This window comes from Physeter macrocephalus, chromosome 3, assembly GCF_002837175.3.
Source record: "Physeter macrocephalus isolate SW-GA chromosome 3, ASM283717v5, whole genome shotgun sequence".
In the NCBI taxonomy this organism is placed as follows: Eukaryota; Metazoa; Chordata; class Mammalia; order Artiodactyla; family Physeteridae; genus Physeter; species Physeter macrocephalus.
Window position 1 is genome coordinate 22,755,404 of NC_041216.1, and position 14,258 is coordinate 22,769,661.

At 38.3% G+C, this 14,258-nt stretch overlaps 1 protein-coding gene across 8 annotated transcripts in view; it reads right to left on the reverse strand.

Annotated features, from left to right (window-relative positions):
• Positions 1 to 14,258, reverse strand: part of PRDM2 (PR/SET domain 2) — a 120,026-nt gene that overhangs the window by 74,842 nt on the left and 30,926 nt on the right. For 4 of the 8 annotated variants that reach the window (XR_008616935.1, XM_028487820.2, XM_028487821.2 and 1 more), the window contains 2 exons: positions 12,932 to 13,035; positions 913 to 1,065 (listed from right to left, as the gene is read on the reverse strand). Coding sequence is in view for 7 of the 8 variants with exons in the window: in XM_028487820.2 (XP_028343621.1) it covers positions 913 to 1,065; positions 12,932 to 13,035 (257 nt within the window). In the remaining variant the exon portion in view is untranslated. Of the gene's footprint in view, positions 1 to 912; positions 1,066 to 1,608; positions 1,942 to 8,226; positions 8,286 to 12,931; positions 13,036 to 14,258 lie in introns of those variants that run through there. The other 4 variants (XM_028487824.2, XM_028487823.2, XM_028487825.2 and 1 more) reach the window with 4 other exon arrangements.

Here is a 14,258-nt window from a genome sequence, read left to right on the forward strand (position 1 = left end):
ACAAAGCTGACCATCATCTTAAATGTTTGTTCATCAAGAGTTTTCACCTGCATGAAGATAATTTTTTTCATGGACTATCCCCCAGTCTATGACATTTTTAATGGAAGTAAGTGAATAAGGAAAAATCTGCCTTGCACAACTTTAGCAAACATACCTATTCCAAAAAGCAAAAAGCAACAATCATCTATCTTTAGAGCCTCAAGACTCTGCCTTAGAGAACATTTCCCTGCAGGATGAGTGCAGATTTGCCTTCCAGAAGAACATGAAAACGAGGGAGACAGATGTGGGCTTGCTTGTTTCAGATATAACAACGCTTCCTAATTCTAACTTCCCTGAATGTACTCGGTGACCTCTGACCTCACCACAAACTCTAAAAAATGATTTTCCTCTTCTTTACATTACTTGTTGATTTTCCTCAACAATTAACGTCTCCAAATAAGAATTTGGCAGAAGTAAGAAACATGTTGTGTAATTTCCATTCTGAGTAAAATTTAGGGAAAAGAAAAGCTAATCCAAAGCTACACTATACTGAAGACTCTGTTTTCAGTTAACACAGAACCGCCAGAGCTATTGAGAGCTTCTTATAGTTAGATAAATTGGCCGGTCAGACAGTTCCCAATGCATCTGTATCTTAAGAGGAGGGAAACAGCTGCCACGTGCTTAACTCATCAGTATCTATAAAGATGCCGTATGTAATTACTTAACACGATCTTCCTGCTTTAGTGCCCTTCCTCACACGAAGCAGTGGCAACTGCATATTTAAAACACAGACCTTTCAATGTGCTGATGAACCGCTTTCAAATAGAACCCTTTCAAGGTCTGCAAGGTCACCCCTGACAGTCACGACCGAGGACAGCGTTCGCAGAAATGCATGCACAGTAACTACCAGCAGGCTAACTCTAACACTCTCACCTTTAAAGTTTTATAGTAAATGGCCCTGTTGATTTCCAGTGGAAATAAATTTTGCTCTTCTCCTGAGCAAGCCCAATTCACATAGCGCAGCCAGTTCCCCTTCTCTGGATCGGTGGCATCAATGCACATCCATCCCAAATTTGGGTAATAGACCTTGGGAGGGGGAAAAACACATTTTGTTAAAATAAAATATCGTTGAAAGGTTTCCATTTTCAACTTCTAAGACAGTTCTTGCTCATTATATGCAAATACTCTATAAAGCATTTCACGGAAACAAAATAAATAAGCAACAGAAAAAAGGAAAATAAAGATGAAAACTGAGATCCAAAACTGTATAATCCTCATTAGTTATTTTTCTATCTGGGTGTAATTTTTTTCTCCTAAACGTCAAGTGCTATAAGGAAATGTGCTTGAGGATCTCCAAATGCTTCGCAAATACATACACACAAAGACAAGTGACAGCTCTACTCCCTACAGGGTAACAGAGGAAGAGTGAGCCTGCAGCAGTGCTCCACAGCACCCAAATGCCCTGAGCTTTCTGGGCTGTTCTGCAAGTCAAGTGTGGAGGCCCAGTCCTGCTGGGGTTCACAGCTCAGCAGGTGCCTTTACTGCAGGGCTGACAGAAACTTAAGTGAACGTGCAGTGTGAACCTCCATGTGGGTGACAGGGTATGATGCTTTTGCAAACTCTGCTGACCTTAAAACCTTCTCTATCCAGAGGAGGGAATATCGGTGTCCTTCCGAAACAAGACCAAAAACCCGACCCCTCTTTGAGGAGTCAGATCAAGTCTACTCTTGCAAGAAGCTTCCCCTGATCATCCTCTCTCAGTCAATTCCTCCTCCCAGATGCTTCCAGCATTCATTCCTTCATCTTGAAGACAATCCACTGAGCAGCTATTTTTAACTTTCTTTGTATATACATACATACATTTATCTAGATTTTACTTCCCCAAAATTAGACTGTAAGACACTTGATTAGGCACTGAAATAGAACTGCAGAATCAATTGGTGACAGTCCTGTCAAAAACAAAGCAAAAGGAATGAGTCTTTTACTCTCGCTTTTGGAAGAAAGGAGAGAACCTTGATGCTTCTGTTTCTTCCCTACACATACACAGCCAAGACGCCCACCACTCATTTCTTCTTTTCTCTCCTACCCACATTAAACACTGTTGTTTGCTGCAGCTTTCCTGCAGGAACAAAGCCCCCACTCTCGGCTCCTCTGGGCATGCCTGTGTCTCCCAGCCTGTGACTGCCAGGGCAGTGCCCACCTTCCCAGCCACGAACAACACTTTCTTCCTGCTGCGAGTTAGGTATCTGACATAACGCTACATGCTTTCTGTATTATCTCATTTGACCTTATGCATCAGGTTCATTATTATCCCTTTTTGTAACGTGGAAATTAAGGATCAAAGATTAAATACCTTTCCCAAAGTCACTCACTTAATCAGTAGTAAAGATGGGCTTAATCCCAGCTCTGCTTGACCTCCACTTATCAGTGCCTTCCTTGACCACCCTAGCTAAAGCTGCGAATCCTTCGCTACCCATCAGCACCTCCAGTCATCTCCCCGATTTATTTTTCTTCATGGTACTTGTGCTCTTTTAAAGTGTGGGATCATCTACTTACTTACTTATTTAGTGACTGTCTCCCCCCACCATAGTATTAGCTCCATGAGAAGACGTGTCAGTCTTTTCATTCACTGCAGTACCTCCAAGACCCTGACCAGTGCCTGGCAGAGAGTAGGCTCTCAATAAGTAACTATGAAATTAATGAAATGATACACGAATGTATAACTGTCATCATTTAATGAGCACCTACTATGTGACAGGTGCCATGCTAGAAAGTGCTTTGCGGTTACTCTATTTAGTCACCACGAAGTGTCAATATTTTCACTATCCCGTAGGTACCCACAGTGAGTTTATTCAAAAACTGGCTGTTTACTAAAACACCTATCTGCACCATTCTAAAAAGAGGTTATCCGTGTCACACTTGACGCCTTTTCAAACTCACTGTCACACTCACCCTCAGCTTGTACACACGCGAGCATGCGCAGACACGCTCCTCTCCCTTTAAAACAAAGAGAAAGCGCAGTCCCACATGGTATGTTAGGAAGAGACAGAATCACAATACAAAATTTAAACTTTACACACCAAAATAACTTAAGCTACTTTACATTAAAACGTTTAAGAGACATTTTTGCCCTGTTTGCCAGCATGATAAAATAAGGAAAATGGAGTAGTCAGTTGGTCTTTTAACAGTGTCAGTCCATATTAGATACTTTTTATTAACTTAGGAATAAAAAGTCTTGTTTGGATTTATCACCATAGACCGCAGAGTCCCACTCACTCCCCATGCATATACTGACACAGCTACAGACAAACGCAGAGATGGTGCTGGAAAATCCCACACAGTTAAAGGCAGCTGGAGAGAGGCATCAAGAGTCTATAGGCCAACTGGAGAATAATAATAGGGCTGTGCCGAAATTTCCTGGCTCCCAGGTCAATAAAGACCTTTGCAAAGAGCAAGGGGTTCCACTTGAGTGAAGTATTTACGTACAGCTCGTTTTGTTACAAAAGAGACTAAGGCATCTACTAAGTCATGCTTAAACTAAAATACTTAGTTTTACATAAAAAGATGAACAACTCAATTTTTTTACAATGTGCAAACAAGTAATTCACAAAGGAATACACATGGCCAAAACCTCGCAGAAAAAAAATTAAATTTACCCAATAATCAAAAATAACTCCAAATTAAGTAATGTTTTTACCTGTCAAACTGGTAAAAATTGTTTTTTAAAGGGAAAAAAAAAAACAAAAAACAGGATTAGAAAGCAGACATTCCCCCAAAATGCCAATCAAAGAATAAACTGGTTTAATTTTTTCTGGATGGAATTAAGCAATATTGACCAAAGAACTTTAAAATGTACACACACTTTAACCAGCATATACACTTGTAGGAATTTATTCTCATGAGATGACTGGGCCATCATACCATGATGTATGTACAAAGATGTTCACAGCAGCGTGGTTTACTACAGACTGTTTCTAATTCATTGCTAAATGGAGACCACCACAGATTAGCTCAGTATGACAATCCAGGCATATAGTGGAATACTAAGCAGACCTTAAAAAATACTGTTGTATGAATGACTGACTCACGTGGAAACCTGTATTTTCTGTTATCTTTGTATTCCTTAAGAATTTTTCCAGTAAATACACATTATCTCTATAATTAGAAGAAAACAAAGATAACCAGAAGTTATGGAAATATACTTATCAGTATAAAAGTCATAATACACTGATGATTGAATAAAGCCATTTATATAAAGTATGGCTTAGATGATACCATTTTTGTTTTAAACATACTAATATATGAAGAGAAAAATAATCTGAAACTTAAATACGTGACTATGTTAATAATGGTTTTCTCGGAGAAGTGGGATTGTTCATAATTTTTATTTTCTTCTGCTCATCTGAATTTTCTACCTTTCCTCCACTGATTTAGTATAATCTCTAAGTAAAAAAGGGGAAGTAGGTGGGGAGAATGAATGAAAACCCAAGTCTGAAGGAAGGCAGCCAAGATCTGCTGAGTGCTAGGCTCACAGCCCCATCCTCGTCCCATCATCATCATCACACATACACAGTTTTTAAAAAATATGTAGCTTTCTCACTTTTATTGAGAGTCAAACCTTGTAATTAGGAACTGGAATGAAAGTGTGTTTTCATACAGCTCCTACCTCAGTTGGTCAAACTTTGGTTTCCAATCAGAATCAACTTCAGTGACTGACACAAAGAACCTCTCTTTTAAAATGTGACAGAATTTTTCTTAATGTAAGTACAAATTACTAGACTGCACATGTACCATAACACCATGAGGCTCGGGTAGTGGAAAGACAGGGAGAATTAGAATCCCTTCCTTTCCGGCAGAGACAATGCAAAGGCAGGTAAAACTCCCAGCCCAGCTCAAACTCAACAATGATACATAACAAGTCTATTTCCAAGTCTTGATAATGACTAAGAAATACTCAGCTGATTTGATCCCAAGGAGAAATACTTCCATATAATCAATAATTTTTCCTCTATAAACAGTCCCTTTTAACAAAGCAAGGGTACCTGATTATGTACTATTATAAAATAATTTTTACAAGTTAACTTTCAAATGGAAATTCCCTATTTGGAGAGAAAGAACTGAAGGAAGGGAAGCACCTCTATGCCAAGCACTGGGCTAGACGCTCTACATGTTATTTTATTTAACCTTTACAAGAATCCTATGAAATATTATTACCCAATGAAATATTATTAAGTCCCTTTTATACATGAGGACACTAGGGAAAGATGATAATTTTACTAGAACTCTGAAGTCACTGAGAGTCAGAGCCAGGATTCAAACCTGGTTCCCTCATTTACTGCTCCATTTCTATTTTTTTCTCTTTCCAACCCCCTCCTCCCATTCTTAACCCCCCCAGGTCATCCAGGCCTAACCTCCTTTCCGCCCCTACCACTAAACAAAGACTAGGTATTAACTCACTGTCAAACAGGATGTAATTTTCACACCACCCAATTTCAATTCAGTTTAATCCAATCATTTCAAAAGCCCTAAAAATAATCTAAATTCCCATTTTAGCACACACTCCAATTTAAAAGCACATTCAAAATTATATCCTCATGACAGATAGGGAAAGGTCTATAAAGAACAAAACTGTTAAACATAGTTATTATTACCTCACGGGTTGGGGGTGAGGGTTTTAACTGATCATTTACTTGTTATAATATACATGTATTAATTCAAATTTGCAAATTTAAAAAAAAAATCTTCATTCAATTAACATGAATGTATCATCATTCCAACCCTCAACTGTTTGCCTGAGGTCCTTACCCACTCTCAACTTGCAGGAACCGACCTTCTTTGCCAGAAATCACTCCCACGAATTAACGCAGAGCAGTGAAGACACCTCCTCACGCTGAGGTAAGTCTTTTACTCATCCAAACCAGTCCCGCCACAGTTAAGAGTCTACAGAAATAAAGCCTTCCGTTGGCTGGTCTCTGGACTTGCCCCTCCACCTGTATGTAGCCTAGAGCTCTAACACACTGTTGATGGACACAGAACCTCTCCTGGAGGTCCAAGCTCCATTCCAGGGGCTCTGGTTCGTCATATTGTCTGAGGTCCCTTTTCATCTCTTTTCTCTGGGGATCTAGCTTGTTGAATTTCCAACATTATGACCATTTTCCACTTTCCCTGTCTGTCCCTGGAAGACAGACAACATCTAATTATATTTCCACGTGTTTAGACTGACAAAAGGAGTAAAGGGGAGACAGGAGGTTCACATCTCCACTAGCCCAACTTGCATGGCATTTACTTCCAATGCATTTCCATAAGTAAATAATAACTCAGTGTGCATTCAGAAGTCAATTCCAGGACTTCCCCCCACACAGTACTCTAACTTCTTGGTTCAAATTACAGCCCATACTCTAACATTAGAAGAGAATGAAATTCTAAGCAAAAAATAAAGATCAATAATCTTTAAATATGCAACCATTTTTTTTAAAAAGTGTCTTTATCCTCTACATGATCATTCAAGAGTTTCTCTTTGATGTTCAGGTTCAACTAATATTTACTTAGCCAGAGTCATCCATATCAAGTATTTTCATATATATGATCTCATTTGTAGCCAAACAAATCTATGAGGAGCTTGTTATCCTCATTTAAAAGTAAGGATAAAGGAAAAAAAAGAAAAGGATAACCTTTTGGAATAAGAGCATTTCAAGGAAAACATTTAATAAAAATTATGCCTTTATAAGTTATATAGAATTGTATTAACACTGCTACCTAGAAAACACTACACCTTCTTGGTCTGTTCACATTCCATTTGAGTTCCAGAATTAGACACCCAGAGGGCTTGTTAAGGACCATAAGACACCACCCTATAGAAGTAACTTTCCAAGAGCTATAGACAAAAATGGATCTTTGGTATCAACCGCTTCACTCTTCAGATTGCTTTAGAAAACCAGGGCTTCTTTTAAGAGCTATTCAAAGGCATCACTGTATCTGAAATATTCTGAAGATTCTAGAATAGGGGAAATAAAAAATCTAATAGGTGGTAGCACATTTTACTACAATAAGCCAACCTATAGGTGATTCTAAAATACAAATTTAAAAACCAAACAGCTGGGCCTCTCAAACCTGCAAAGCCCAGTCCCAGAGCCATCATTATCAAAACCCCACACTGCCTGACCCTTGACCCTCATTTGAAACTACCTGGAGTAAGTTTCATACCTACGACCACACAAATATTTCTGGAAACCCATACAACAAGAGACACTCAATAAATGTTGACAGGTTCAAAGTAGGCCCCCAATCAACCTCCATAGGATGAATGAAATAACTCATTCTTTTTTTTTTTGCAGTACGCGGGCCTCTCACTGCTGTGGCCTCTCCCGTTGCGGAGCACAGGCTCCGGACGCGCAGGCTCAGCGGCCATGGCCACGGCGGCATGTGGGACCTTCCCGGACCGGGGCACGAACCCACGTCCCCTGAATCAGCAGGCGGATTCTCAACCACTGCGCCACCAGGGAAGCCCGAAATAACTCATTCTTAAATCAGAAATTCTAACTCTGGATGACAGATATTTAAAAATTCCATATAACCCTAGAAATCACATAAAAAATTGTGTGTATATACGTGCATTTGTATATTTTCTGGGGAGATTTTCCAAAGGGTCCACAACACAAAAAAGAGTAAGACTCTCTAGGCTCTGTCGGTGGGAAGAGCACTGCATAGGCAACCGAGAAACCTGGGCTCTAGACCTGTAACTCCAAAACCGACAGTTTCAGACATTAAGCAGGTCACCTGCACTCATCTCAGATTTCTCATCTGTGCAAAGACTTAGGGTGTTTCTAGTATTCTTTTATTCCACAAACAGAACTCCCCACGGGGTACCGTCAGGAGTCTACACAATACCACAAATGTTATATGGCAAGCTCAGTGCTCCAGAATTGAGGACAGTGCCCAGCACATGGTAAGAGCTTATTAACAAAGAGGGGTTAAATAAGTAAATAAATAAACTCTCAACGAGAATGTTTTTCTTGCACCATACCAAGCTGACAATCTAAGTCCAAGTTAACTTATTCAAAAAGGTCGCTTAATTCTCTGCACTTCAACGTCCTCACCCTCCTGAAGTTCCTGAGAGAACATGACTGGTATAGCAGTTTCTATGACAACGAAGTCCATGGCTAGCCCACGTTTAAGTACCAAGTTCCCAGTCTCTGCACCCCTGTTAACCACACGGCTTCACAGCAAACCGAAGACCCCAGACCTCACCACACTCACTGCCACCGCTTCTCTTTTTCACGCACACAGACCAGGGCTCAGCGCACTTTCTGTAAAAAGGGCCAGAAAATATTTTCAGTTTTACAAGCCATACGGTCTCTGTCACAACTGCTCAACTTGGCCACTGTAGGGCAAAAGCAGCCACAGGCAATATGTAAACAAATGTTCTGTGTTCCAACAAAACTTTATTAATGAACTGAAGTTTAAATTTCATATAATTTTCATATGTCACAAAACATTTGATCTTTGTTTAAAATTACTTAAAAACGTAAAATCCATTCTTAGCTCTCGGACTGTAAAAAAACAGGTGGCAGGTTGGATTTCCCTAATGATCTAGGTCTTTTGCTAGGATACTATGCATGGTTTAGAGGTTGGAAAGGAGCAGTAAGAGCTGAGTGGTACTTTCTGAAAAACGGTTCTGTAGAATCAGCTGGTTGACTTCTCTAGTCTCATATCTTCTTGCCTCCCTTTTTAAATTAGAAATAATTTGAAATTAGAAGAATTGAGATAGCAAAGATTATGAAATGTACTTGTTAATATCTGATCATAACAGTGCTGAATGATAAAAAGTTTGTTTTCACTTCTGAAAAAAATTACATTAAAGTCTTCTCATTATAGAGCAATAATTTCTCTATCAATTTTAGTTGAAATGCAATTCTACTTCTTCCCTCCATCCACCTGACTCAAAATTTGTTGCCTAAATGAATAACATGCAAATGGAAGCAGTGAACTATCAGTTTTCATCTATAAGAATGGGGGGAAGAAACTATTAAAAACATTAACAGCACTGGTTTTAAAGAGGTAGGAAGGGACTTCGCCAGGAGTCCAGTGGTTAGGACTCCACGCTTCCACTGCAGGGGGCACAGGTTCAATCCCTGGTCGGGGAACTAAAATCCCACATGCCGTCTGGCACGGCCAAAAAACAAAATAAAAACTAGGAAGGAAGAATATTTACTCTTGGTGGCTATGTAAATTAGTACAATCTTTTTGGTACAATCTTTAGAAAACCAGGGCTTCTTTTAAGAGCCCTGGTAAAATTTTAAATTTACCAAAAATTAAAAGGTACATAACTTTTGACTTAACAATTATACTTCTAGGAATTTATCTTAAGACGATAACCAGACAAGTGAACAAAAATGTATATACACTGAGTTTCATACTTTGAAGAATTGTTTTTTTTTTCAATTTTATTGAAGTATAGTTGATTTACAATGCTGTGTTTTCTGCCGTCCAGCAAAGTGATTCAGTTATACATATTTATGTATTCTTTTTCATATTCTTTTCTCTTATGGTTTATCACAGTATATTGAATATAGTTCCCTGTGCTTTACAGTAGGACCTTGTTGTTTATCCATCCTATACTAGCATCTGCTAATCCCAAACTCCCAATCTTTCCCTCCCGAAGAATTGTTAATATCATGAAAAGATTACAACTACTTAAAATGTCCACTGGTTAAACAGTGGAAGGATACAATGGAATTCTAGGTACTATGTAAGAAATAATGATGTAGATAAGCATTTGACATGGACACATCCATAACATATTAAGAGAAAAAAGCACGTTACAAAATTGCATACATATTAATGTCTATATATGGTGTTTGTATACGTACCAGTGTTGTGGGAGAGAAAAAAAACAGAGGACAGAGAAGCAGAACTAAAAGAATGCACACCATGATGTTCACTGGTGATTTTTACTTTCTTGTTTATAGTGTTCTGTATTGTTTATATTATTTTACAGTTGAGCATGTATTACCTTTATAATTTACAAAGGACTTATTAGAAGGTACAACACCAAGAGTGGACCGTAATATAAACCATGGACTCTGGGTGATAATGGTGTGTCAATTGTAACAAATGTCCCACTCTGGCAGAAATGTGGATAGTGAGGAAGTTGTGTGTGTGGGGCTTGTAGGGGAGATTTCAAAACTCTTTGTACTTTCTGCACAATTTTCCTATGAACCTTAAACTCTCTAAAAAATAAAGACTAATTTTTTTTAAAAAGACTTAATAAAACATGCAAACAATTCAAAAGTTCTGTTCATCAGAAGCAATTTTAGCCCCACGGAAGTGAATGTGAAAGGCTTTTACCAGAAGTGGCTTTAGAATACTGCACTTTGTTCAGTGTGTGTGTGTGTGCGCGTTTTTGTTTTTTTTCGGGGGTGGGGGGTAGTTGAGAGAAGTATTACATGAAGTCCAGCCTTTAGCCTGCCAGCAATTCCCCACCAGGAACTGACCAGAATGCTCTCCTCTTTCCAGAACCTGACTGTTTTGTGCATTCACCCTGAGGATACTCTACTGTTTCTCTCCTGTTATTTCCGATTTAATAGAATGCTTTCAGTGAAAACTTAAGAGGACTTAAGACTGCATTAGATAATAAAGGGCTCAAGAAAAGCAATTTAACACTTTCTCTCAGATTAGCTTTAAAATGGAGTTCTAGCTGAGGCAAAAGACCAGGCTGCTAAAAGATAAACTGGCCTTAAGGGGCTTTAAGGGGAAGAACACATGCCAAGATGAGATTTTAATGATAAGCAGTTTCTGTTACATTAATTGGGGGCATTCTGTTGCAACTCTGATGATAAGACCAAGGTTGGAATAAGTTAATGGGGAAACACTAAATTTTACCTGGATTTTTATTTTCTTCTTTATAAGAAATATGTGCATTATAATTTACGCTTCCTATACTTTGCCAAATACATACCTCCACATGTGTATGTCATATATACCTACTTTTATTTTAACATAGCAAAAGGCTTAAAGGTTTCTGTATGGAATACATACCTCAGAGTTGAAACTATCTGAATGACAGCCAGATATTTTTTTTTTTAATTGCAGGGAGGAAAAGCCAGCCTTGACAAGAACTAAATGTTTAAACCTGACTAACAAGAATTGGCAATGTCATAAGGATTCCCAAACTGTGACAGTACATAAGTAGAAGCATCTTAAATTAACAGCGGGATGGTAACAAGTTTATAGGAAAAATCGAATCTCTAATACATCATGGCTCCAAATTAGAATTTTCACCAAGCTACTATGAATTCATACTCTGTATGAATTTCAATACAAATGAAGCTTAATTTACAAAAGGCACTGTTAATAATTTATACAATATGCCCAACAATATCAAATTGTTATGTCGAGTAAAACAGGTACCATAAACTTAGGTTTACTATTAATGACATTTATTCAACCTTAGATACACACAGAACTAGAATAAGCATTTCCTGGTTCCCTGACATTATCCTAACTGGGATTAACGCTAACCTGGTAGAGCATATTTGTTGGTTTCACTTGGGAAACTTCTAAAATTAAAAATGCCGTTTATTTTGGAACATAATTTTGTGCTCAAGACAATTTTAAGCGTTCAGGCATTATCTTGAGTAATTTTGATTTGGCTGGGCAGTTTTTCTACAAATAACAGCACTCTTTTCACTCAAAAGTTGTGAAATAACACAAAGTAATCACTCCCTTGGTAAATGGTCATTTCCTAAGTCCCCTTGGGTTAACTGTCACTAGATTTATTATAAGGAATTCAAAGAAACTCTCAAAATTACTTAGAGAAACCGTCAGAATTTTCAAGGCGAGAAACATTGTTCATAGCACTGAGAAAAATAGCAACATACCTCCAACGGACAAATGCCACCGAACTTCTTGATGGAAAGTGTCCAGACATTTCCTAGGCGTATTTTATTTTTAGACTTTTATATGTTTACAAATGAAACAGATGTGATTCAATCTAAGACAATCTGAAAGAAATGCTTTTCCTTACCATCAAAAAATTTCACTTGCTTTAGAAAGGAGTCACACCACTGAGTTCTACAAGAACATGAGGAGCTTCCCGAGGGCACCTGATCTGAATTAAATTCAACAGAAATGCTGAATTCACATGCAACTCTCCAGGAAACGATAACAAGATATTTTATCTTTACAGCTTTGTTAATGAGATTATTTTTTATTCTCCCCACTTTTAAATTCAGGGTTTTAGGGCCCAGAGGTTAAGTGCCCTGCCCAAAGTTACAAAGGCGGGATGTGAACCCAGGCAAGCCAATGAAACATTTTCAACTGCCTCACGGCCAGGCAGAGGCGTGGCTCTGGCTCTGCACTGACAACACTCTCAACACGCGGCCCCGAGGAGGAGCTGCTCCCTCTGCCCTGCATGGCTTCCCTGAGCACGGAGTGCGCGGACGCTCCGCTCCCTCTCTTCTAGGACTGTTGTGAGAACGTGAAATGAATGGAATGAAAGCCTTTCTAAAAGTCCAAAGCGCTATATAAATATACCGTGTGCTAAATACGTCCAACTCTGAATGTTCCAGCAACACAGAGATTAGTTTCTAAAATACGGAGAAAACCCTAACAACGCTGTATTTGCGGCCACCTTGGAGTGTCTTTTATGCTATCTGTCTGCAAGCCTGTAAAGTGGCAGACCAAAGTCCTGGCTGCAAAGTCCTGAACAAGGCAAATAAAGAGTCGATTTGACATTTATTGTTGAGGACAGCCAAGCACTTTCAAAATACAAATGTAAAATCAGTCTGTATCTAAGGAAACACATCTTCTCTCCAACAAAAATATTCTTGATTTTAAAGAACATATTAAGATGATTATTTTAATTTCGGAATGTCAAATCCTAAGAGAATAGAATGATATCTTAAAAAATGTACAGAACTCTGATAAACAAAGGACCAGAATTATTTCTTACCTCCCACATGTATACATTATTCTTAACCTGAGATCTTTTTTTCTTATCACCAACAAATGGCCCAAACTTTTTGCCTTTTAAAATTGGCTTAGTGGCCCAGACACCTAGAAAATAAAACCAATATTTTCATAATATATTGTGGTTATTTTAAAGACTAAAGCATTAAAAGCAATTCAGTTTCACAAAATACTTAAAAGGCTAGACAGCCTAAAAGCAAGACAATGTTAAATTAATCGAGATCACGCAAAATCAAATTAAATCAAGTATTCAATGGGGATATTTATTTTTCTTCTTTATATTCTTCTGTATTTTCCTAATAGCCTGCAAAGAACCTATACTGTTTTATAAGTAGGAGAGATTGTTCTATATTTGCTTGTTTTTAATTTTTACATGTAAAACTACCCAGACAGCATAATCACAAACACTTGGAGAAGAGAAAAATCACGACAATTAAAAGAGAAAAAAATATTGGAATGCAGTAAAACTACAAATAAATTTTACGTTCTTCTTTCTCTTTTCTACAGATTTCAAGTTGTCCCCAATGAACATAAGTTGCTTTTATAAAGGGTTAGACACATAGTTTCGAATAAATATTTTTGAAGTTTGTTTGCTCAAAGTGGAAAATGCTCTCCTCTCTCTGTTTCCTGAAAACTTGAACAACTCACTTTTCAGAGTTTCAAGCAACAAAGGTTTATGCTCCTTTGCGGTATTCTCAGGGGTACTTCTATTTTCTCCACCCTGACCATAAGGCAAACAAACAAGATGCAGAAGCAGTGGGTAAAATGGCAGGAGATGCCCTGGAGTCAAGGGAACCAGCACCAGGGTGACTCTTACTGTGAACAGGTTCCGTCACCTTCTGGCCTCAGGTACCTCACCTACAGACGGAGGCTGTGGTCTCAGCCAGTCCTGCCCAGCTACGATGAACTAATTCCACTGCCTATAAGTCTGCTATGAATCCCATTTGTTATCCCAGCTAATAATTAATTAGTGGAGACATAAAATCAACTACTTTCAGGAATAATACAATCTAAATGCTCAAATTACTCACTGAATAATTTTCAAAGAGAATTAGGAAAAGCATTTATTAAAAATTTATTCACACACATATACACATAAACTGGAATATCAGAAGTACATTTTTACAAACAGAAAATAGGACAAACACATGATATATTCCAAGACTGTACTCTAATTTTTATAACTTATTTCCTTAGCCTTCTGTCTAAAGATTAGGATACAAAAACAAGACTAAATACAAAAAAGCTTGGCTGCTGGGCTTCCCTGGTGGCGCAGTGGTTGCGCGTCCGCCTGCCGATGCAGGGGAACC